The sequence below is a fragment of the Anolis carolinensis genome, chromosome 3 (genome assembly GCF_035594765.1).
Source record: "Anolis carolinensis isolate JA03-04 chromosome 3, rAnoCar3.1.pri, whole genome shotgun sequence".
NCBI classification, from domain to species: Eukaryota; Metazoa; Chordata; class Lepidosauria; order Squamata; family Dactyloidae; genus Anolis; species Anolis carolinensis.
This window is the reverse complement of record NC_085843.1, coordinates 6,372,570-6,395,741: the sequence shown is the minus strand read 5'-3', so window position 1 is coordinate 6,395,741 and position 23,172 is coordinate 6,372,570. Positions and strand designations below refer to the sequence as shown.

The 23,172-nt window shown below is 40.1% G+C and overlaps 1 protein-coding gene across 3 annotated transcripts in view; it reads left to right on the top strand.

Moving 5' to 3' along the window:
- The window catches only part of LOC100554915 (putative mitochondrial transporter UCP3), a 34,871-nt gene extending 14,958 nt beyond the window's left edge, over positions 1 to 19,913 (top strand). The window contains exons 2-10 of one of the 3 annotated variants that reach the window (XR_010004023.1): positions 150 to 352; positions 2,438 to 2,648; positions 5,478 to 5,675; positions 6,157 to 6,217; positions 7,683 to 7,784; positions 12,357 to 12,537; positions 16,030 to 16,512; positions 18,408 to 18,557; positions 19,696 to 19,913. Coding sequence is in view for 1 of the 3 variants with exons in the window: in XM_003229550.3 (XP_003229598.1) it covers positions 227 to 352; positions 2,438 to 2,648; positions 5,478 to 5,675; positions 7,683 to 7,784; positions 12,357 to 12,537; positions 16,030 to 16,144 (933 nt within the window). In the remaining 2 variants the exon portion in view is untranslated. Of the gene's footprint in view, positions 1 to 149; positions 353 to 2,437; positions 2,649 to 5,477; positions 5,676 to 6,156; positions 6,218 to 7,682; positions 7,785 to 12,356; positions 12,538 to 16,029; positions 16,513 to 18,407; positions 18,558 to 19,695 lie in introns of those variants that run through there. The other 2 variants (XR_010004022.1, XM_003229550.3) reach the window with 2 other exon arrangements.
- The last annotated feature ends 3,259 nt before the right edge of the window (positions 19,914 to 23,172 follow it).

Here is a 23,172-nt window from a genome sequence, read left to right as displayed (position 1 = left end):
CTAGGCCTTTTCTAGGTCTTCTAGCATAACACTACAGCATTCTTGGGCTAGAGGTCCTTCTTTTCCATGATTTCACACAAAGTTAGGAAACATATCCCTGCAGATCTGGGGCTATACTATACAAATAATGTATATTTTCTCCCTCCCAGGACAAAGCTATTTCTCAGCACAGCAGCCGCAGACTGAATGTAGCTCCGGCTGAGTCCCTTCAGTTGAGGAGACCAGGATGGTTGGCCTCAAACCCACAGAGATGCCTCCTTCGGCCACGGTCAAGTTCCTCAGCGCTGGCACGGCGGCCTGCATTGCTGACCTCTGCACCTTCCCTCTGGACACGGCTAAAGTCCGGCTCCAGGTAAGAATGCAGAATGACTCCCACTTGAAACCACTTTACCTGCCAAAGGGCCATGTTCTGGGATCCTGGGAGCTGCCGTTTTACAAGGCCTTGAGCCTTCTCTGCCAGAGAGTTCTCATCATACTAGAACTCACAGGGATTCCATAGCATTGAGCCATGGTGGTTAAAGTGGCATTAAACGGCATTAATTTATATAGTTTAGATCAGTGGTTCCCAAAGTGGGTGCTACCGCCCCCTGGTGGGCGCTGCAGTGATCCAGGGGGGAGGTGATGGCCCCCCAATGATATAACTGTAAGGGGGCGGTGAAAGCATAAAAGAAAGAAGAGAAGATTTAGAAAAATTGATTTATGTATTCTGCTCATAGCGCTTAATTTTTCTTTGAACAACGTACTGGAGGTTGGCTCAGTTCCCGCACAATAATAATAATAATAATAATAATAATAATAATAATAATAATTAACATCAAAGCCATAAACACCTGGGCCATACCTGTCATAAGATATACTGCTGACATTATAAACTGGACACAGGCGGAATTGGACAATTTGGACAGAAAAAAGTGGCCGTTAAAACCGTTTGCCTCAGCACCAAGCTGGAGACAGCAGCCAATTGGAATTTTGGCTCCTGACAGGCTCAGCCAATCAGCTGTCGACACATGTCATTTCCAGTTAACTAACCACATCGTGGTGCCTCTTTTACAAGTCCTCACAAAGACCATCAGAAAACACATATGGTCTTTGGTGATCCCTTTGGCAAAGAATGCTGAAGAGCTCTCCGCCTGTCCTTTGACCCAATTCTATTGTTGGTGGGGTTCAGGGGGCTCTTTGATCGTAGGTGAACTATAAATCCCAGCAACTACAACTCCTAAATGTCAAGGTCTATTTCTCCCAAACTCTACCAGTGTTCACATTTGGGCATATTGAGTATTTGTTCCAAATTTGGACCAGATCCATCATCGTTTGAGTCTACGGTGATCTCTCATCGTTTGAACTCCCAAACTCAAGGTCAATGCTCACCAAACTCTTCCAGTATTTTCTGTTGGGCATGGGAGTTCTGAGTGCCAAGTTTGGCCCAATTCTATCGTTGGTGGGTGTGGTGAAGTGTGAATTTTAATTTAATTATGCTTAATTATAGGAAGATGTTTTAAAAGGGTAAGTATTTGAGATAGCATTACTTGGGGGATGGTAGCCAGCTCAGCTCATTCTGAGATGCTTTGCCATAGAAACAAGGGAGGAGCCAACTGCCACTTGGCAAGAGGAGGCATATTTTTAAAAAGTAGTCAGTCTGTGGTCAGGGAACCACAGGGAAGGCTGGTTCTACGGTGCTGAGAATCAGGAAAGTTTAAGCCTCTAGCCTGTGTAGTTTGAATAGGTCAAGTTGACTTATTTATGTTAATAGTTAGGGTTTGAGCAACAAAGGGAAGAAAATCCCAGTAGGAGTCTGTACTGTAACAAAGTTAACAGAAAAATAGAGTTAGCTAGCGCATAGAGTGATCAGTTAAAGCAAGAAACATCAGTTTAGAGGGGGAAAGTTTAAAACCTGTTTAGTGGAAGGAATAGTCCCCTTGAGAGTTGTTTCATGGAATGTTATCAATGTAACCATTAAAGAAATGTACCTCTAAGAGTGAAGAAACACTGAAACCGTTAAGCTTCTGTACATCAATAAACTTATTACAGTTTTCTTACATCCAAGCCTCTGTTACATATATATTTAAGACAAGCTATGCTACATATCAAAGGAAAAGTAAACTTCTCACTACAGTCTGTTGGTCGTCGTTACAGTGGGGTTCAAGGGGCTCTTTGATTGTAGGTGAACTATAAATCCCAGCAACTATAGCTCTCAAATGACAAAATCAATCCCCCCCAACCTCACCAGTATTCAAATTTGGGCTTATTGGGTATTTGTGCCAAATGAAAATACATCCTGAATATCTGATATTTACATGATGATTCGTAAGAGTAGTTATGAAGTAGCAACAAAAATAATTGTATGTTTGGGGGTCACCACGACATGAGGAATTGTATTAAAGGGCCACGGCATTAGGAAGGTTGAGAACCACTAGTGTAATCTCTATTTTCCTTGAAGATCCAAGGAGAATCCAAGTCCTCCAGAGCGGCCAAGGATGTCCGGTACAAGGGCGTCTTTGGCACCATCACCACCATGGTCAAGATGGAAGGGCCCCGGAGTCTCTACAACGGCTTGGTGGCCGGACTCCAGCGCCAGATGAGCTTCGCCTCCATCCGCATCGGGCTGTACGACTCCGTGAAGCAGTTCTACACCCCCAAGGGGTCCGACAGTAAGTCTGACGCGGCCAAGACCCCCGAGATCTGGTTGGCATTGCATTCGGAACGAGAGGGAAGCTTCCAAACAACTTCCTACTGCAGTATTTATATTCCACCCTTCTCACCCCGAAGAGGACTCAGGGGGTATCACAATGTACACATACATGGCAAAAATTCAAAGCCATGTGATATATGACATATATAGACAGAGACACAGAGGCAATTTAACATTCTCCAGCTTCTGGCTTCATGAGGGTATGCTCGATTCCGGCCACAGGGGGAGCTGCTGCTTCATCATCCACTGTGACACCGAGTCCTTGATGGAGTACTTCCTCATTCTTCCGCACAGTTTTATGGTGCCGTAAATTACTGTATATAATCTAGTATAAGCCTAGTTTTTCAGCCCTTTCTTAGGACTGAAAAAAAAAAACCTCCTCGGCTTATACTCAGGTGAGGGTCCTGGTGGGCTTATATTCAGGTCGGCTTATACTCAAGTATATATGGTATATTTGTTATTTTTCTCTATTATTATTGGTATTGTTACATTTATTATTTTACTGTATTAATTATTATTATTATTACATTTATTATTTTACTCATTGTTACTTTTACATTTTTACTCTATTTTATTATTATTATTACATTTATTATTTTATTGCATTTATTATATTATTATTACATTTATTATTTTATTGCATTTATTATTATATTATTATTACATTTATTATTTTACTCTATTATTATTAAAAGGATACATAAGCACATTTATGCATATTTTTAATGTATACTCTTAATTTTATTGTAATTTTTAATCTCGATGGGTTTTAAAATCTGATGTAAACTGTTTTTGATGTGTATGTTTATATTATAAGCCACCCCGAGTCCCCTGATGGGTGAGAAGGGCGGGGTAGAAGTGATGTAATAAATAAAATAAAATAAATTTACATTGAAGAAGATGAAAATAATGATTTAATCAGAGTTGAACAATCATATCTTAAATTACAGTTTGATGTAAAGATTCAAAAACATTTAAACTACTGATGCCTCAATTAATGTAATTTTCTTGGTATCTCGGCTTATACTGGAGTCAATGTTTTCCCAGTTTTTTTTGTGTTAAAATTAGGTACCTCGGCTTATATTCGGGTCAGCTTATACTCGTGTATATACGGTAGTTAAATTAGCCTCCCCGCATAAGCGGTCCCCAAATTTCCCTACTTGATAGATGCAACTGTCTTTCAGGTTGCTTAGGTAAACAACAAACTGTTAGGGTGAGAGTATAGCGGAACCAGCAGCGTCCAGTTAACACCATGTGCAAAAACTCAGACCAGGCAGAGGAATTGAAAGAACAAAGGAACTTTACTCTTGCTTGTTGAGTTGAAATATAAAACAGTTCTGTAATCGTACGATGTCCATGTAGTTGCATAAGATCAATAACTAATCAATCAGCGTTCAATATATCCAGCATAGCATATTCAAACTGCTACTTGACCGTAGCTAGAGAGCCTGCCTTTTCTGTTCTCTCCCTGGAAGCCCAGATTCCCAACTGAAAAACCCAGCCATCTGCCAGCAAACCGATACATTGTTTGAGGTGTGGCCTGCCTCTGCAAAAAGCTTAGCTCCTTTTTAAATAACTTTGCAAGGATTTTTTTACACACACACACACAGCAATTTGGCGCAATACAAACTAGGCTATTTAATGGTTGGGCACTCAATCCGACCCGGGTGTCAGGACCCAGGCTACAGAACACCAATAACCATGCGCAGAGACCAGAATCTATCTAATATCTTTATTAAGGAAATATATAAAGTCAATAAAAACAAGTGTAGAATATAGTTCAGTAGTAGACCTTTCAGGAAAGGTCAGATATAGTCCAGGAAAACAATGTCCAATATGTGATATTAGAGTCCAAAGTTATAATCCACTTGACCGAAACACACACTATTTGGCAAGCAATAGTGTGGGGAACTGTCCATAGTCTTTCGAGGCTTAAGGTAAATCCGAAGGAAACTGGAAAACAAGGCTTGAATCTAGGAAGCAAGGTCCGTGATTTAAAACGCAAGACAAGGCAAGACTTGAAACTTGGCAAGATCAAACTTGAAACAAGGCAAACATGAAACAAGAACTGAGTCCATAGAAGTCCGTGGAACAAGGCAGGGCTGGAAACTTGATCCGGGAAACAGGGAACTGGAGTACCAAGTCTACACACGATCTCACTCCTCAAGCTGACGAATTGACTCCGCAAGGTTCCCCTTGCGGGCAAAACCCTATATAGGATCTTGTTTTCCCGCCAGAAGAACACTTTCCCTGGAGAACTAGAAGTGAAACTCATCTCTGTCCAGATGCATGACTCCTTAGAATTTCCCAAGGGAAGCAGACCTAATCAGCTAACTGTTTGGCTGCGATTCTGGCGCTTCGGCGATTCGCCTCCCTAACGCCTCTATCTTTATTATAATTGTCCTTTCGAGAAAACGGGGGAGAATTCTGCCCAAGGCTTGTTTGGCTAACTTCTTGAGGGCAAACATCCTGCAGGTGCAAGGGCTCCATTTCTGGCTGAAATGGTGTAAATCCCATGTTTTCCTCTTCGTCTGCCACAATAGTACTAGGAACGGGACTACAAGGCCCATGAGACATCACACCGGGCTGGTTTCAAACTCAGTAGTGATTTATTGCAGCTGGTTATTAACCAGCTGCGCCACAGCCCGGCCCAGTTTTATGTAACTTTTATTCAGCATTTAAAATAATACAGCAATTTGGTACCAAGTGAACACTTACTCTCTCATTCATTCATCCCATACGTACATCGAAATATCCTTCTTTCTCTCCTACCCACTTCCCACCACAGATGCCAGCATCCTCACCCGATTGCTCGCTGGTTGCACCACTGGAGCCATGGCGGTCACATGTGCCCAGCCCACGGATGTGGTGAAAGTGCGCTTCCAAGCACACATCGGCCTCGCAGGCGGACCCAAGAAGTACAACGGGACCGTGGATGCCTACCGGACGATCGCCAGGGAGGAAGGAGTCAGAGGCCTCTGGAAGGGTAAGCTATCTTCCTTGTTACAATGACATACAATCAGACACAAATACAAAGGCAAAGGCCTCTCCTTTCATTTCCGGCTCTGAACAGGTCAGCAGTTCAGCAGCACAAGAGTTTAACCCATCGCACCACTGTGGCCCCTTTCACTTTATTTATATTCCATCCTTCTCCCCGGGAGGACTCAGAGCGGATTACAGCATGTAAATAGACACAGGCAAACGTTTAATGCCTTGTTACAATGACATACAATTAGACACAAATACAAAGGCAAAGGCTTCTCCTTTCATTTCCGGCTCTGGAGGCGGTGCTCATCTCTGGCATTCGGGGAGGTGTTCTTCTTCATTTCCAAGTTGAGGAGCTTGTGTTGTCCATAGACATGTCCTGGTCATTTGGCCAGCATGATTGTTTGGATTGTCTTTTTTCCCTGAAGCTGTACCTATTTACCTACTCACATTTGCATGTTTTCGAACTTCTGGTTTGGCAGGAGCTGGGGCTGACAGATGGGAGCTCACCCTATCCTGTGGATTCGAATTGCCAACCTTCAGGTCAGCAGTTCAGCAGCACAAGGTTTTAACCCATTGAGCCACTGCGGATCCTCAATAATATCTCATTATCAGTCTCCTTGTGGAGAGAAAAAGTGGGGTAGAAATAAACATAATAATAAACATAACAACAACAACAATAATAATAGCAATAAGATGCTTTAACTCCGAAGATTAATAGCATTATAAACCGAATGTATAGAAACATAGACTGTAATAATAATAATAATAATAATAATAATAATAATAATAATAATACTTTATTTTTGTATCCCACCACCATCTCCCCGAAGGGACTCGGGGTGCAGTATAAAATCATAGAATTGGAACTATAGAGTTGGAAGAGAACATGTGGGTCATCCAGTCCAACCCCTGTCATGGAGGAAAAGCACAATCAAAGCACCCCTGACAGATGGCCATCCAGCCTCTGTTTAAAAGCCTCCTAAGAAAGAGCTTTCAAGACAGAGGGTTCCAATGTTGAAAAGCTCTTCTTTTGGTCAGGAAGTTCTTCCTGAAGTTCAGGTGTAATCTCCTTTTCTATAATTTGGAATTTGTGTATGTATGTATGTATATATAGATCAGAGAGCCCCCGGTGGCGCAGTAGATTAAACCGCTGAGCTGCTGAACTTGCTGACCAAAAGGTTGACGGTTAGAATCTGGGGAGCGGGATGAGCTCCCACTATTAGCCCCAGCTTCTGCCTACCTGGCATTTTGAAAACATGAAAACGTGAGTAGATCAATAGGTACTGCTCCAGCGGGAAGGTAACAGCGCTCCATGCAGCCTCAGAGAAAGGCAAAGGCAAACCTTCGGAACAGTGAAGAAAACTGTCAGGGCTATTTGCTAGGCACACACGCAGCAGAAGATCGCTGACGAAGGAGCACTGGAAAAAATAACGACGCTGAAGTCTTCAGCTATCTATCAAAAGTTTACTCACGAACGGAATTCCACAAGACGATACACAGCTCTCACGCAGGCACACACACGGGAAGGGACAGAGAGAAAAGATAGGAAGCAGAGGGCAATTTATCACAGCCTCTGCTGTCTGATGCAATACAAGCTTAACCCTTTACACACTGGGCATAGTGGACAGCACACAGTGTATGATGCAATCACCTGCCCACATTGCATGACCATGACTCAATTACATTTAAACAACTCTATATACAATCATTCTCACTTTAACAAAAACCTCACTATAGACATCACATAAACAACTTGGAAGGCACATAACAACTATTAAAAAAATTCTGTGCTGATGTCCTCTAAGTTTTGTTGTGTCCCAATATTTCGAAAAGGCAGGATATAAATGAATAAAATAATAAAAACTGCAAAAACTACCAGAATGAGGGCATTGGTGGTGGCGGGATGATGATGATGATGATGATGATGATGATGATGATGATGATGACATCTCCCTAATCTTGGTGGAAATTCCACAACTAACCCTTTTGCTTCTGGTCCTTGCAGGGACACTGCCAAACATCGCTCGCAATGCCATTGTCAACTGCGGGGAGATGGTAACCTACGACCTTATAAAGGAGACGCTGCTCAAATACCACCTGATGACAGGTGAGGAGATCTCCACGTTCCCAAACGCCGTGAGCTCAGGATTGTCCAGATCCGTAGGTCAAAACGTGAGACCTAGAGAGAGCTCTGAATTGTGATGTTAAGCAGCAGTGTTAAAAACTAAGCACAATTGCTTACAGTTGGTCATGTAAACAGGGAAAACATACAGTCAACCTTCCACGTTTGTGGATTTGGTTATGAATATGGTCTCACTGGGACAGGCATGGGTGTTTTGGACTCCAACTCCCACCATTCCTAACAGCCTCAGTCCCCTTCCTCTTCTCCCTCAAGCCTCTACTAGTAATTTGTTTGTATATGATTCTTACTGTATTCTATATGTATGTTTTGGTATGCAGCTTTCCCTTTACTCTATGTTTCTTGAGATTGTGGGACGAGCTGAAGACATGATCAAATCTGGGACTGCTCTGAGGTCAGACTCCATTTTAGACACCAAACTGATTAGACTCTATAGAGAGAGATGATATTAGACTATGTATGTTTTGGTATGCAGCTTTCCCTTTACTCTATGTTTCTTGAGGTTGTGGGAGGGGCTGCAGACCACATGATCAGATCTGGGACTGCTCAGAGCTCAGACTCCGTTTTGGACACAAGACTGATTAGACTCTATAGAGAGAGATGATATTAGACTATGTATGTTTTGGTATGCAGCTTTACCTTTACTCTATGTTTCTTGAGGTTGTGGGAGGGGCTGCAGACCACATGATCAGATCTGGGACTGCTCTGAGCTCAGACTCCGTTTTAGACACCAAACTGATTAGACTCTATAGAGAGAGATGATATTAAACTATGTATGTTTTGGTATGCAGCTTTGCCTTTACTCTATGTTTCTTGAGGTAGTGGGAGGGGCTGCAGACCACATGATCAGATCTGGGACTGCTCTGAGCTCAGACTCCGTTTTGGACACCAAACTGATTAGACTCTATAGAGAGAGGTGATATTAGACTATGTATGTTTTGGTATGCAGCTTTCCCTTTACTCTATGTTTCTTGAGGTTGTGGGAGGGGCTGCAGACCACATGATCAGATCTGGGACTGCTCAGAGCTCAGACTCCGTTTTGGACACAAGACTGATTAGACTCTATAGAGAGAGATGATATTAGACTATGTATGTTTTGGTATGCAGCTTTACCTTTACTCTATGTTTCTTGAGGTTGTGGGAGGGGCTGCAGACCACATGATCAGATCTGGGACTGCTCTGTGCTCAGACTCCGTTTTAGACACCAAACTGATTAGACTCTATAGAGAGAGATGATATTAAACTATGTATGTTTTGGTATGCAGCTTTCCCTTTACTCTATGTTTCTTGAGGTAGTGGGAGGGGCTGCAGACCACATGATCAGATCTGGGACTGCTCTGAGCTCAGACTCCGTTTTGGACACCAAACTGATTAGACTCTATAGAGAGAGGTGATATTAGACTATGTATGTTTTGGTATGCAGCTTTCCCTTTACTTTATGTTTCTTGAGGTTGTGGGAGGGGCTGGAGACCACATGATCAGATCTGGAAATGCTCTGAGCTCAGACTCCGTTTTAGACACCAAACTGATTAGACTCTATAGAGAGAGATGATATTAGACTTTGGACTGTTAAGAGCAATCTTCTTCAAGCCTCCACTAATAATTTGTTTGTAAATGATTCTCTTTGCTTACCGTATTGTATCTGTATGTTTTGGTATGCAGCTTTCCCTTTACTCTATGTTTCTTGAAGTCGTGGGAGGGGCTGGAGACCACATGATCAGATCTGGGAATGCTCTGAGCTCAGACTCCATTTCAGATACCAAACATTAGACTCCATTAAAACAGAAAGACTATAGACTGTTAAGAGCAAACTCATGTTGCTTTTGATTATAAGATGCTCTGTGTGATCTGCACAGAGAAACTACTCCAAATCCTATCTGTAACTGGATTGACAAGTTATGTACCTGTATGCTGAATACATGAAGGTTGTGAGTAAACCAGATTTGTTACTTTTAACAAAGTCTAATATTTTCTCTTGAGAGCATAATATGGAAACAAGATATTTTATGGGAAAGAAGATGTTTTGGGCACTGAAAAGAAACACTTCTGGAACTCTGCTGTTTTTGTGCATTGGCATAATCTCTGTTCCTAACAGATTAGAGACAACTAGGTTATCAGTCTAACAACTGAAAAGTCAAATTGCCTTGCATAAGTACTGTATATACTCGAGTATAAGCCTAGTTTTTCAGCCCTTTTTTTAAGACTGAAAAAGCCCCCCTCGGCTTATACTCGGGTGAGGGTCCTGGTTGGCTTATATTTGGGTCAGCTTGTACTCAAGAATATATGGTACATTTATTATTTTTCTCTATTATTATTATTATTATCATCAATACAACGACGTTGTATGGCACAGCAAACAAGATAGATATGCTGGATTTCGTTTCGCAAAACCACAAGTCGAACACTTCCCAAGTGTCTAGGACTGTGTGATGTATTTTCTGATGATGTGTGCAGATCCCAGTAGGGTGGCCTTTTGCAGTTGGCAGATGGTGATTTTGTCAATGTCTATTGTTTCCAAATGCCGGCTGAGATCTTTTGGCACAGCACCCAGTGTGCCCATCACCACCGGGACCACCTGTACTGGTTTCTGCCAGAGTCTTTGAAGTTCAATCTTGAGGTCCTGATAGCGGCTGAGTTTTTCCTGTTGTTTTTCATCTATGCGACTGTCACCTGGGATGGCAACATCAATGATCCAAACCTTTTTCTTTTCCACAACTGTGATGTCTGGTGTGTTGTGTTCCAGAACTTTGTCAGTCTGGATTCGGAAGTCCCACAGTATCTTTGCGTGCTCATTTTCCAATACTTTTGCAGGTTTGTGATCCCACCAGTTCTTTGCTGCTGGGAGGTGGTACTTGAGGCATAAGTTCCAATGAATCATTTGGGCCACATAGTTGTGCCTCTGTTTGTAGTCTGTCTGTGCGATTTTCTTACAGCAGCTGAGGATATGATCAATGGTTTCGTCGGTTTCCTTGCACAGTCTGCATTTTGGGTCATCAGCTGATTTTTCGATCTTTGCCTGAATTGCCTTTGTCCTGATGTCTTGCTCCTGGGCTGCGAGGATCAGGCCTTCTGTCTCCTTCTTTAGGGTCCCATTCGTGAGCCAGAGCCAGGTCTTCTCCTTGTCAGCTTTTCCTTCAATTTTGTCAAGGAACTTTCCATGCAATGTTTTGTTGTGCCAGCTGTCAGCTCTAGTTTGTAGTGCGGTTTTCTTGTACTGGTTTTTTGTCTGCTGTGTTTTGAGGAGTTTCTGATTTTTGACTTCAATCAAAGCAGGTTCTTCACTTTGCTTGACATATTCTGCCAGGGCATGTTCTTCTTCTTTGACTGCTTGCTTTACTTGTAAGAGTCCTCTGCCCCCTGATCTTCTAGGCAGATATAGCCGGTCAACATCACTGCGAGGGTGCAGTGAATGATGAATGGTCATGAGTTCTCTTGTTTTTCTGTCCAAATTGTCTGCAGGTGCCACCTTGACGTGGTGGGGGGGCTTAGCTGCTCCAATGATGACTGAGGGCTGTGCTGGCGGTAGTGCAACTACCGGCAGGTCCAACCAAGCCAGAGAGGCCTCAGCTGAGGAGCAGAACCAAGAGCACCTAACCCATTAGCATTATGGAGGATTAAACCCAAACAAAGTCTATACTGGCTCGGTCGTCGCCCAGGATAAAAAGGACCGCGGTGGATGCTGCTGATTCTGGACATCCATCGACAAGTGGGCTACGGAATCATCAAAACCCAAATGAACAGTCACAGAAGCGGCAAAAATATACAATGCCAGAAAACCGCACAATTATTATTATTATTATTATTATTTTATTATTATTATTATTATTATTATTATTACATTTATTATTTTTCTCTATTATTGTTGCTACTATTACATTTATTTTACTCTATTTTATTATTAATAGTAATACATTTATTATTTCACTCTGATATTATTATTATTATTGCATTTATTATTTTACTCTATTTTTTATTACATGTATTATTTTACTCTATTATTGTTGTTATTATTATTACATGTATTATTTTACTCTATTATTATTAAAAGGATACATAAGCACATTTACATTGAAGAAGATGAGAATAATGATTTGATCATATTTGGACAGTCTTATCTTAAATTTGAACTTTATGTGAATATTCAAAAACATTTAACCTACTGATGCCTCCATTAATGTAAATTTATTGGTATCTATTTTTATTTCTGAAATTTACCACCCTCGGCTTATACTGGAGTCAATGTTTTCCCAGTTTTTTTGTGGTAAAATTAGGTGTCTCGGCTTATATTCGGGTCGGCTTATACTCGAGTATATACGGTACATTATATACCACTGAAGAGAAGATTTAGCTCAAATGAGTTTTTGGCTCTTCTCTGGAAGATCATACTTCTTCAAAAGGTTATGATTTTGAATTGGTTGTGAATGCCATTTTCTCCAAAAGGTTATGGAGATTCTGGTTTTTCCAAAAGGTTACGATCTCTCAAAAGATCACGCTTTTCCAAAATAAACATCATATGTCCATTTTCTTGTCTCTGGGCAGACAATTTCCCGTGCCATTTTGTTGCCGCCTTCGGAGCCGGTTTCTGTGCGACGGTGGTGGCCTCTCCTGTGGACGTGGTGAAAACGCGGTACATGAACTCCATCCCGGGACAGTACAAAAATGCCCTGAATTGTACGCTGACCATGGTGATGAAAGAGGGGCCCACAGCTTTTTACAAAGGGTGAGCGCGTTCAAAAAAAACCCCATACTTTTGTGGTTGTATCCACTAAGCAATACTATATGACTTGGTTATCGTGACTCTTTAACTAAACACGCAGATGTCTATAATCTACAGTGAAACGTAAAAAGGAAAGTAAGGTGTATAATCTATATATATAAAAGGGTAATGAAATTTCGGCCTAGGACAAAACAACAAAATTCCACATCCCAGAAACACTAAACTTGGCAGCACAACCCCTCATCCATGCCTCTGCGTTCATACAACAAAAAGAAAAGAAAAATAAAGTCCTAATTAGAGGGAGAGGAATAATTGTTTTTATCCAATTGCTGCCAGTTAGAAGGCTAAGCTCCGCCCACTTGGTCTCCTAGCAACCCACTCAGCCCAGGGCACGGGCAGAATTAGGACTCACTTAGGCCTCTTCCACACTGCCTATAAAATACAAATTATCTGATTTTAACTGGATTATATGGCAGTGCAGACTCAAGGCCCTTCCACACAGCTATATAACCCATTTATAATCTTATATTATCTGCTTTGAACTGGATTATCTTCACTCCACACTGCCATATAATCCACTTCAGTGTGCCTTTTATACAGCTGTGTAGAAAGGGCTTCATATAATCCAGTTCTAAGCAGATAATATAAGATACTTTATTTCCCATACCACCATACTTTGCCACAGCAACGTGTGGCCAGGCACAGCTAGTATAGTATAAAGTAATCTATATATATAAAAGAGTAATGAAATTTCGGCCTAGGACAAAACAACAAAACTACACATCCCAGAAACACTAAACTTGGCAGCACAACCCCTCGTCCATGCCTCTACGTTCTTACAATAAACAGCTCCAGCTACTCCACAAAACAGCCAGGCTTTGAGACTGCAAGGCTATTCACTGCTATTCCACCTGGCCAACAAAGGATTTCCATAAGCCACAGCAACGCGTGGCCGGGCAAAGCTAGTAGATATATAAATTCTATATTCGTAATGTAATATTATCTTCTATATAAACAAATTTTAGTAACAACTGTTTTCCAAACTGCAAAAGAAGGGGATTATGGTGTCGTATTAACATCAATCTAAACTGGATTTGAGTGGGATTGGTGGTAGATCATAGCCCCGTCCCTGTAAGATCTGTTACGTCTACTAGTAGTATATATAGTAACGTATACTCAAGGTATCCAATACTTGTATTCTCATTCACTGAATTAGTATAGTTCTTAACATAAAGGTGTACAATTTGGCAACACTTACAAAGGTATTACAGAAAAACTATTACAGTCTCTAGTTTTAATTCTAGTTTTGCCGAATAGAAATGAAAACCAAACAAAGTCTTATTATCGACTTAATAATAATTCTGCCGCTTGCGTCCTCAACCAGCTGGTCTCCCCTTTCCGCAGCTGCGCAAAGTCGCCAAAACGCTGCATTGCCAGCCACGTCCCCTGTAGTGAACCTTACCTATTAGACCTGGAATGAAGCCTAGGTAACAGTGAGTGAGGCAGACCTCCGTTTTGTTAAGGAATGCCAGGCAGCCATTTTGAGTGTGGTTAGAAAGAGGGAGGAGCTTAGAGAGAAACTCTTAGGATTGGCCAACCAGAGCAGATGGGAGGAGCCAAGTCTTAGAGTGCAGAGAAAAAAAGGAGTTCCAGAGAGTTCGGTTTTGGAGTTTGGAGAGAAAAGAGCAGTTTTGTAACACCCCTAGGCTGCGTGAACACTGGAAATCAACACGGAGGCCAATAAACAATCTAATATCTTTATTAATGCAATAAAAGAATAAAACAAAAGTATGCAGAGTATATAGTCAAGCAATTGTCCTTTTAGGAAAGATCAAAAATATTCCAAATAAATGAAGTTATATGTCCAGTATTAGAATCCAAAGTCTATAATCCAATAACCGAAACACACTCAAACTCTTTGGAAGTTTGAGTGGGGAAAGAGCAAGGATTCACAGGGAGATTCTTGAAGTAAAGAACAAGGATTCAAGGCTAGGCAAGGTAATTCGTGGTGGATCTGAAACGCAGTCCAAACTTGGCCAGGAGTGGAAACGCAACTCCTGGTCTACTCGTGAGTAAGCGCACCGGAGAGAAACCTGCTGAGGTGGGAAAAACTCCTCAGCAGCTTGATCAGTAATGGCTGCGGGGTCAGGGGCCAAAGGTACCTGAGAAATCACAAGTTTGGAGGGTGTGTGTGAAAGATAACTGAAAGCTGTGGAAACTGACAAGCTAGGTCAGGCAGTTTGGATCTCTTAGGGGGAAGATAACTCAAAGGATTGACTCTCACTACTGGGCTGGTTAATAGAAGGACTCTAGGTTAGAGTTCATTAACAACCCAGGGGAACTCGTGACTATTCTCAGCAAATAGAGCAAGGGTTTTTTGTGACCAATAGATAGATTGATTGGTTGGAACTGTTCAAAACTAAGTGAAGTAATCTGAAACATACAACTAAGTTAAGCTGAAGAACGTCTGTAACCGTTTATGCTAATGTACCTCTCTGAAGTAGTCATTTGACTGTGTTAACAAAATAAATTTTTATTCTATTTTCAACTTTCAAAAGCCTCCACAGTGAATCTTTTCCATTAAGAAGCCTTTATAGTAGTTCCAGCATTACAACAATAAAATACCACAGAAAAGCCTCATAGTGAACATCAGTTTGGGAGCCTGGGATAGAAACAGTGTGGGCAGGGAATGGGAGAAACTTATCTCAGACATATTTAACAACAGAAATCCTAAAGACATTTTAGGTTGGTGGCAGCTACCATTTTAAAAGAAAATCTAAAATCAAACGGTATACCCTCACCTCTCACATACGTGTGCTTGTGTGTGAGAGTGTAGAGGTGTTCGTTATATTTGATGTCTTCCCCACCATTTCTTTTATATTGGTGGCAGCGGTGGGATTTAAAAAAATTCCCCCCTGCTTAAAGGACCCTCTCCACTCTCGGCTCCATTCTTTTATACCCCCATTTTTGGAAACAAGTGGTTGAGGACGTAAGTGGCAGAGTTTTGTGGGGAAGGAGTTGCAAAGCTCATTCATCGCTATGATAAGTGCCTAAATTTGAATGGCGACTATGTGAGATGTGAGATTTGGGTGTGGCTTTCAACTGTATATGTTAAATGTTTTCTCCTATACATTGTTCATTTTTAATTCCAAAACGTAATCTACTTTCTGGATAGCACTCGTACAACAACAAATAACTAGTGGAGGGTTGAAGAAGGTTGCTATTTCCAACACAGGCTGTGGTCTGTTTCAGAACTCTATCCCCCAGGCTATCATGGCCACATCTGGAGGCCATGACCCCCCCCCCCAAAAAGTAACTTTTCCAAGCTCCATGTCCTATCAGAGTTCCTTCAAATGGGAAACGTTCATATTCCAGTCGTAACTGGTGACTTCCATGTCAGTAGGGCAGTGAATCCGCTCCAGGGCTTCAGGCGCTGTCCAGGTGCTGAACTGTGTCTCAATGGGATTCCTCCTTTGGTTTTGTCTCCTCCTTCAGTTTCATCCCTTCATTCCTGCGGTTGGGGTCCTGGAACGTGGTGATGTTCGTGTCTTTCGAGCAGCTGAAAAGGATGATGGTCCTGGCTCAGGTGGCCTGGGAACCCCCTTCCTGAACACAGGCGTTGGCTTTGGGATGCGGTCGGACTTCTCCAAGGACTTCTCAAGGGGTGACAAGACGTGGAAAGACGTGGTGCGGCTTTGGGTGGGAAGCCTTGATGAACTGCTCTTGCCAGGAGGCGAAACGGATCAATTATATTCATTGCTTTGCCGCAGGCTCCAGGGTCCAATGACGTGTGATATTATTTAAGCTGAAAAGAGGAGACTGTCCAAAAGCAAAAGCACTGGCTGAAAAATTTTAAAAAGTAAACGAGAGAGAAAGAAAACAGAACTAAGATAAGGAAGGAAGAGTTGCGGTTTATTCTGACTTCGAAGGTTCAACCACATTGGGACGGAACACAGGCCAAAGGAGTCTAATTGATGGGTAAGTGTTAATTTATCAGTATGTATGTATGTATGTGTATGTATGTATGTGTGTGTGTGCGTGTGTGTGTGTGTGTGTATGGGGCCCCGGGTGGTACAGTGTGTTAAAGCGCTGAGCTGCTGAACTTGCAGACCAAAAGGTCCGAGGTTCAAATCCCGGGAGCGGGGCGAGCTTCCAATGTTAGCCCCAGCTCCTGCCAACCTAGCAGTTCGAAAACATGCCAATGTGAGTAGATCAATAGGTACTGCTCCGGCGGGAAGGTAACGGCACTCCATGCAGTCATGCCTATGGCCACATGACCTTGGAGGTGTCTACGGACAACGCCGGCTCTTCGGCTTAGAAATCGAGATGAGCACCAACCCCCAGAGTCGGACACAACTGGACTTAACATCAGGGGAAACCTTTATCTTTACCTATATATATATATATATATATATATATATATATATATATATACACACACATATATATATACCACTACATGAAGCCTCCAGTAGTGCAGCAGGTTAAACCACTGAGCTGATGAACTTGCTGACTGAAAGGGCAGTGGTTCGAATCCGGAGAGCAGAGTGAGCTCCCGCTGTTAGCCCCAGCTTCTGCCAACCTAGCAGTTCGAAAACACAAAAATGTGAGTAGATCAATAGGTACTGCTTCGGTTGAAAGGTAACAGCGCTCCTCCACATGGCCTTGGAGGTGTCTACGGACAACGCCGGCTCTTCGGCTTAGAAATGGAGATGATAACAACCCCCAGAGTCGGGAACGACTGGACTTAACGTCAGGGGAAAACCTTTACCTTTACTTTATACTTTATTTATTTATTAGTAATTTACAGTATTTATATTCCGCCCTTCTTTCTCACCCCGAAGGGGACTCAGGGCGGATCACATTACACATATAAGGCAAACATTCAATGCCTTTTAACATAGAACAAAGACAGAGACAAACACAGGCTCCGAGCTGGCCTCGAACTCATGATCTCTTGGTCAGAGTGATTTGTTGCAGCTGGCTGCAGCTGGCTGCTCCCCAGCCTGCGCCACAGCCCGGGCCTTTATTTGTTTACTTTATTTATATTCCATTTTATTTTCCTGGAGGGCAGACATTCAATTCCTTTTACACAGTGAACAACGACATACAATACACAAACAAAGGTAAAGGCTTCCCTGGACTTCATGTCATGGGAAAACCTTTACCTTTACCTATATCACTATGTAACATGATTTTTGCTGCTGGGTTATAAATGCCATTTCCAAATTGGTATCACAAAAACATGGGGAAAGTTTATTAAACTGCCAAAACAGGAGGGACGGACACCCTGCAGCACATTTTGCTATAGTTTTCAATGACTATCTCATTGAATCTCAACCAATTCAACATATGTGCTGTCGAAGGCTCTCATGGCCAGAATCACTGGGTTGCTGTGAGTTTTCTGGGCTGTATGGCCATCTCTGCAGGAGTCTAGCGTATACCATGCAGCTATGGACAAGTCTACATAGGAATCCCCAAACGCAGCATATTATTTGAGAACATAGAAATGCTGGACCACTCTCACAACCACCATGTCAGGCTACACAGGAAATCCATTGAAACCCACGAGCATGTGGACAATTTCAACAAAAAGGAGGAAACCATAAAAACGAACGAAATCTGACTCCCAGTATTTTAAAAACTTTAAAAATTAGGACAGTAAATAAAGAGCAACACTCTGAAAATAGGGGAATCCCAGACAGGAAACAATCAGGGGCAGCTAACACCTCCCAACAAAGGATTCCCCCAGGCAGGGAGCAGCCAGGCTTTGAAGCTGCAAGGCTATTCAATGCTAGTCAAGGTGGCCAATGGCAGCATTCACACTGAAACAGACAAGAGTTCTTTCTCCCACCCTGGACATTATTCTACAGATATACAGTTTCCAAGTTTCCAATGGACCTCACGACCTCTGAGGATGCCTGGCATAGATGTGGGCAAAACGTCAGGAGAGAATGCTTCTGGAACATGGCCAAACTCACAGCAACCCAATGTAGACTACGGTAGTTTGTGGCACTTTCAAAGTAAGGACCGCACAATTAAACAGGAAATAACACTTTCAAACCAGGAACAGAAAACATTTAAAATCTTGTTTTATATATATAGTGTATTCAATATTAATCTTTTGGTAGGTCCTTGAGACATAAGGAAAAGCAGGTAATAATAATAATAATAATAATAATAATAATAATAATAATAATAATAATAATAATAATAATAAAGAAGCATGCAGTATAGTAGTATAGTACTATACTGCATAGTAATAGGCATTAAATCATTGCCATATGTAAGCCGTCTTGAGAAAGGCAGGGTATGAATAGGGTAAATAAATAAATAGTACAATATAATAATATATAATACTAATCTTGTGCTATGCTAATAATACAATATATTGCATATACATATAATAATAATATTGTAATGTAATACAATATAATAATAATAATAATAATAATATAAATAGGGTAAACAAATAAATAGTACAATATAATAATATATAATACTAATCTTGTGCTATGCTAATAATACAATATACTGCATATACATATAATAATAATATTGTAATGTAATACAATATAATAATAATAATAATAATGGTATAAATAGGGTAAACAAATAAATAGTACAATATAATAATATATAATACTAATATTGTGCCATGCTAATAATATAATATATTGCATATACATATAATAATATTGTAATGTAATACAATATTATAATAACAATAACAACACAATATACTAATATTGTGCTATGCTAATAAAACAATAATATTGCAGATACATATAATAATAATGTATCATGATACAATATAATACTAATTATAATACAATATAATACTATATAATAGTAATATGGTAATTTAATAATTTTAATTGCAGTTTCTGAAGTTGCTCCTGACACAAAATATATATTAATTATAATACTACTAATAATATGTAATGATAATACTTTTTTCTTATTGTATATTTTAAGTTGTATTGTAATGTTGTTAATTGTGAGCCACTTTGAGTCTCCGAATGGGGAGATAAAGCGGGATATAAATAAATAAAAATGCATGGTTATTTACATGAATAATTCCATGACAAGGAATACTTGTAGATATTGATTTCTTTTCAGCAAAGTTCAATGCAAATTCCCTTTTTCTTCCCTTTGCAGTTTCCATGAAACACAGAGACGAATCCATTTCGCAAAAGAAGAAACCTGCGATAGAAAGACATGATAAGGACAGAAATATTTCTTTCTCTCTCATCCAAGACCTTCAACAATAGGGTTTTTTTTAAGTATATTGTTCCACTTTCAATAAAGTTCTTCTTTTCTACTTTGCAAGATGTCTCTTTGATATTACGAGGGTTGAATGAAAAGTAATGCCTCCACCTTCGTAACTCTTCAACAGACTGGCTTGTTCAGACGTGCAGTCACTGAATTCTTTTTTTTTTTTTTTGGTGAATATTTTTATTTTATTTTACAGCAAAGCATAATACATTCAAAGTGGTGGAACAATATATCGATAGAAAAGTGGGAAAATACCAAGAGGAGGAATAATCATAAAAATAGAGACAAAAAAAAACAGAGAAGAGGGGAAAAAAATCACTTAGACTTCCCATCTTGGCTTCGGAGTTGTCTCTTTCGTTAATTGTGTCTTTGTGTATTCCTGATAACTTTTTCCCGTTTGGTCCACTTTATATATTAGACAGGTCTATCATGAAATCCATTCTTCTTTTTGTTAGGAATTTTGTGAAGTTTGTCCAGTCTGTTTTATTTTTCCCTTCTCTTATTTTTTGTGTTAATTTGTCCATTTGTACTATACCCAGTATTCTTATTTGTGGAGAAGTAATTATTAATTATATATATTATATAACCGCTGCCACCAGATGTAAAGGGGTTTATCAACGCTTGCCACTACTATGGGAAGATGCAGCCACTAGCTACTCAGAGAGGAGACATTTTAAATTTTGTTTTTCTTCCTTCTTCTGATTTACTCTTGATGGTAATATACAGGGGTCCCCAAACTAAGGCCCGGGGGCCGGATGCGGCCCTCCGAGGCCATTTACCTGGCCCCCGCCCTCAGTTTTATAATATAATATATTGTATATACATATAATATTGATAATAATATTATAATGTAATACAATATAACACTAATAGTATTACCATATAATAATATTAATTATATATTCTATATTACATATAATATTACTAATAATATTACAGTATAGTGGTATAGTTCAATATAGTAATATATAATGCTAATATTGTGCTATGCTAATCATATAATATATTGTATGTACATATAATTTGTAAGCCACTCTGAGTCCCCTTTGGGGTGAGAAGGGTGTGATACAAATGTAGTAAATAAATGCAGTAAATAAATAAATAATAAATAAAATACATTTTAGACTTAGGCTCGCCCAAAGTCTGAAATGACTTGAAGGCACACAACAACAACAACAACAACAACAACAACAATCCTAATTAACTTGACTATCTCATTGGCCAGAAGCAGGAGCACACTTCCCATTGAAATCCTGATAAATGTATGTTGGTTAAAATTGTTTTTGTTTTTAAATATTGCATTGTTCTTTCGTTGTTCTTTTTTTTTTGTATATATTTTTATTGGAGTGTATAATAAAGAAATAACAACGAAAGAGTGAGAACAATAATTTTGACAGAAAGTGAAGGAAAAAAAGGAGAAAAAAAGAGAAAAAGTAAGAAGAAAAAATAGTAAAATTTCAAAGAAAAAGTAAAAAAAAATTATAAAAAAATTTTTAAAAAAAAGTATAAAAATATAAAAAAGACTTCCATCTTCGCCTTAGCGGTTTCCAGTCCATATAGTTGAGTGAGGGTAATACAATAGAAACTATATTGAATTAACCTCTTTATCTGAAGTAAAGAACGAACCCTACCAAAAGGGAGGGATATTGTCCTTACTTATTAGCTTAGTCATTCCTTCTTTACCTTACTATACACTTACAACAAGTGTCACAGAAATGATTCATTTCATTTCTTTCGTTGTTCTTGTTGTCGTTGTTTTTGCACTACAAATAAGACATATGCAGTGTGCATCGGAATTTGTTTGTATTTTTTTTCAAATGGTAATCCGGCCCCTCAACAGTCTGAAGGATTGTGGACCGGCCCTCGGCTTAAAAAGTTTGAGGACCCCTGGTAATATATGTGACAGAGGCTGAGATGTTTGAAGAACAATAACAAGTTTATTCAGGCAGAGAGCTTAGTGGTTACAATAACGTTTCTACTTAGAGGCACTTTGTTTAACAGTTGCAAAGCTAGAATGAGGTGTTTCAAACTCCTTAAATGTCACTTCTTTCTCTACTGCTTTTGAACCGCAAACACCCTGTGAATTACAATCACAGATTATCTGTTTCTCATCAGGAGACAGACTACCTTAAAATAAGTCACCAAACTTATTTTAAACTGACTCAAAAATAAGTAATTGAGTCTCCCTGATCCCTTCAACTGAGGGTCAGTCTTCCCTGTACCTCATCAGGGCACAGACTAACTGCTTCTTTTTTAAACGTGCACTTTTCCCCCAAAATGGCAGTTGGCTCCGCCCACTTCTCCATGGCAACCAACTCCTGAGTGCAGAAATGCAATAACTGAAATATTGACCCTTTTAAAACACAATTAAACATGACATCTGTAAACCAAAAATTCACACTTCATTACATTATTATCAATTCTTTGGGGGTTGGGAGTCTTCTTCCTTTCCAGATCTTTGCAATTGTTAATCTTGCCGCTGTGCTTAAGTAAAAAAATTATTCTATCTTCGTTTTTCTTAAATTTTGCATTTGTAAAACTTAGTAAATACATTTCCGGTTCTGATTTCTGTATAAAAGAATGTATGATAAAATGGGCAAAAGATATAGGCCATAGTCTAAATCTGGAATACTTGGAAAAAAATTGGAAAGAAAAATTAAAATATACGGCTGCAACTGATATCAGAGAAAACTGGTATAAGGTGCAATATAGGGGGTATTACATGCCAGAAAAACTATCAAAATTTAATAAAAAGAAATCTAACCTGTGCTGGAAATGCGGGGGGGAAATAGGGACATTTTTTCATCAGTGGCGGACCTGTGAGAAAATAAAAGAATTTTGAAAGATTGTTCACAAAATGATACAGTCACTGAATTCTTGACAGCAGAAGGTGTCACTCCAAAGGAGATTCCTCAGAGAATGTAAGCTGTTTATGGGGATTGTGTGGATGTGAGTCCTGTGCATCATTGGGCAAGTAAGTTTAAAGATGTTGAGGTGGGAACATCTGACTTGTGTGACAAACAAAGAGTTGGACGTCCTGTGACAGCAACCACCGAGTTTCACAAGCAAAAAGTTTACAGATTGATTCAGGACGATCGTCGTATCACTCAGAGAGAAATTTCAAGCATCATCGGCATTTCACAAGAACGTGTGGGTCACATTATTGCTTTGCTTGGCTCTCGGAAGATCTGTGCACGATGGGTCCTGTGAGACGTTGGATGCGGAAACAGAGTGTCGACTTCTTCCGTGACAATTTCAGAAAACTTGTTCATCGTTAGCAGAAATGTATCCAATTTTCTGGTGATGATGTGGAAAAGTGAATAGTGGTTGTTAAAGAGCACATTCTAGGGATATTTCTGT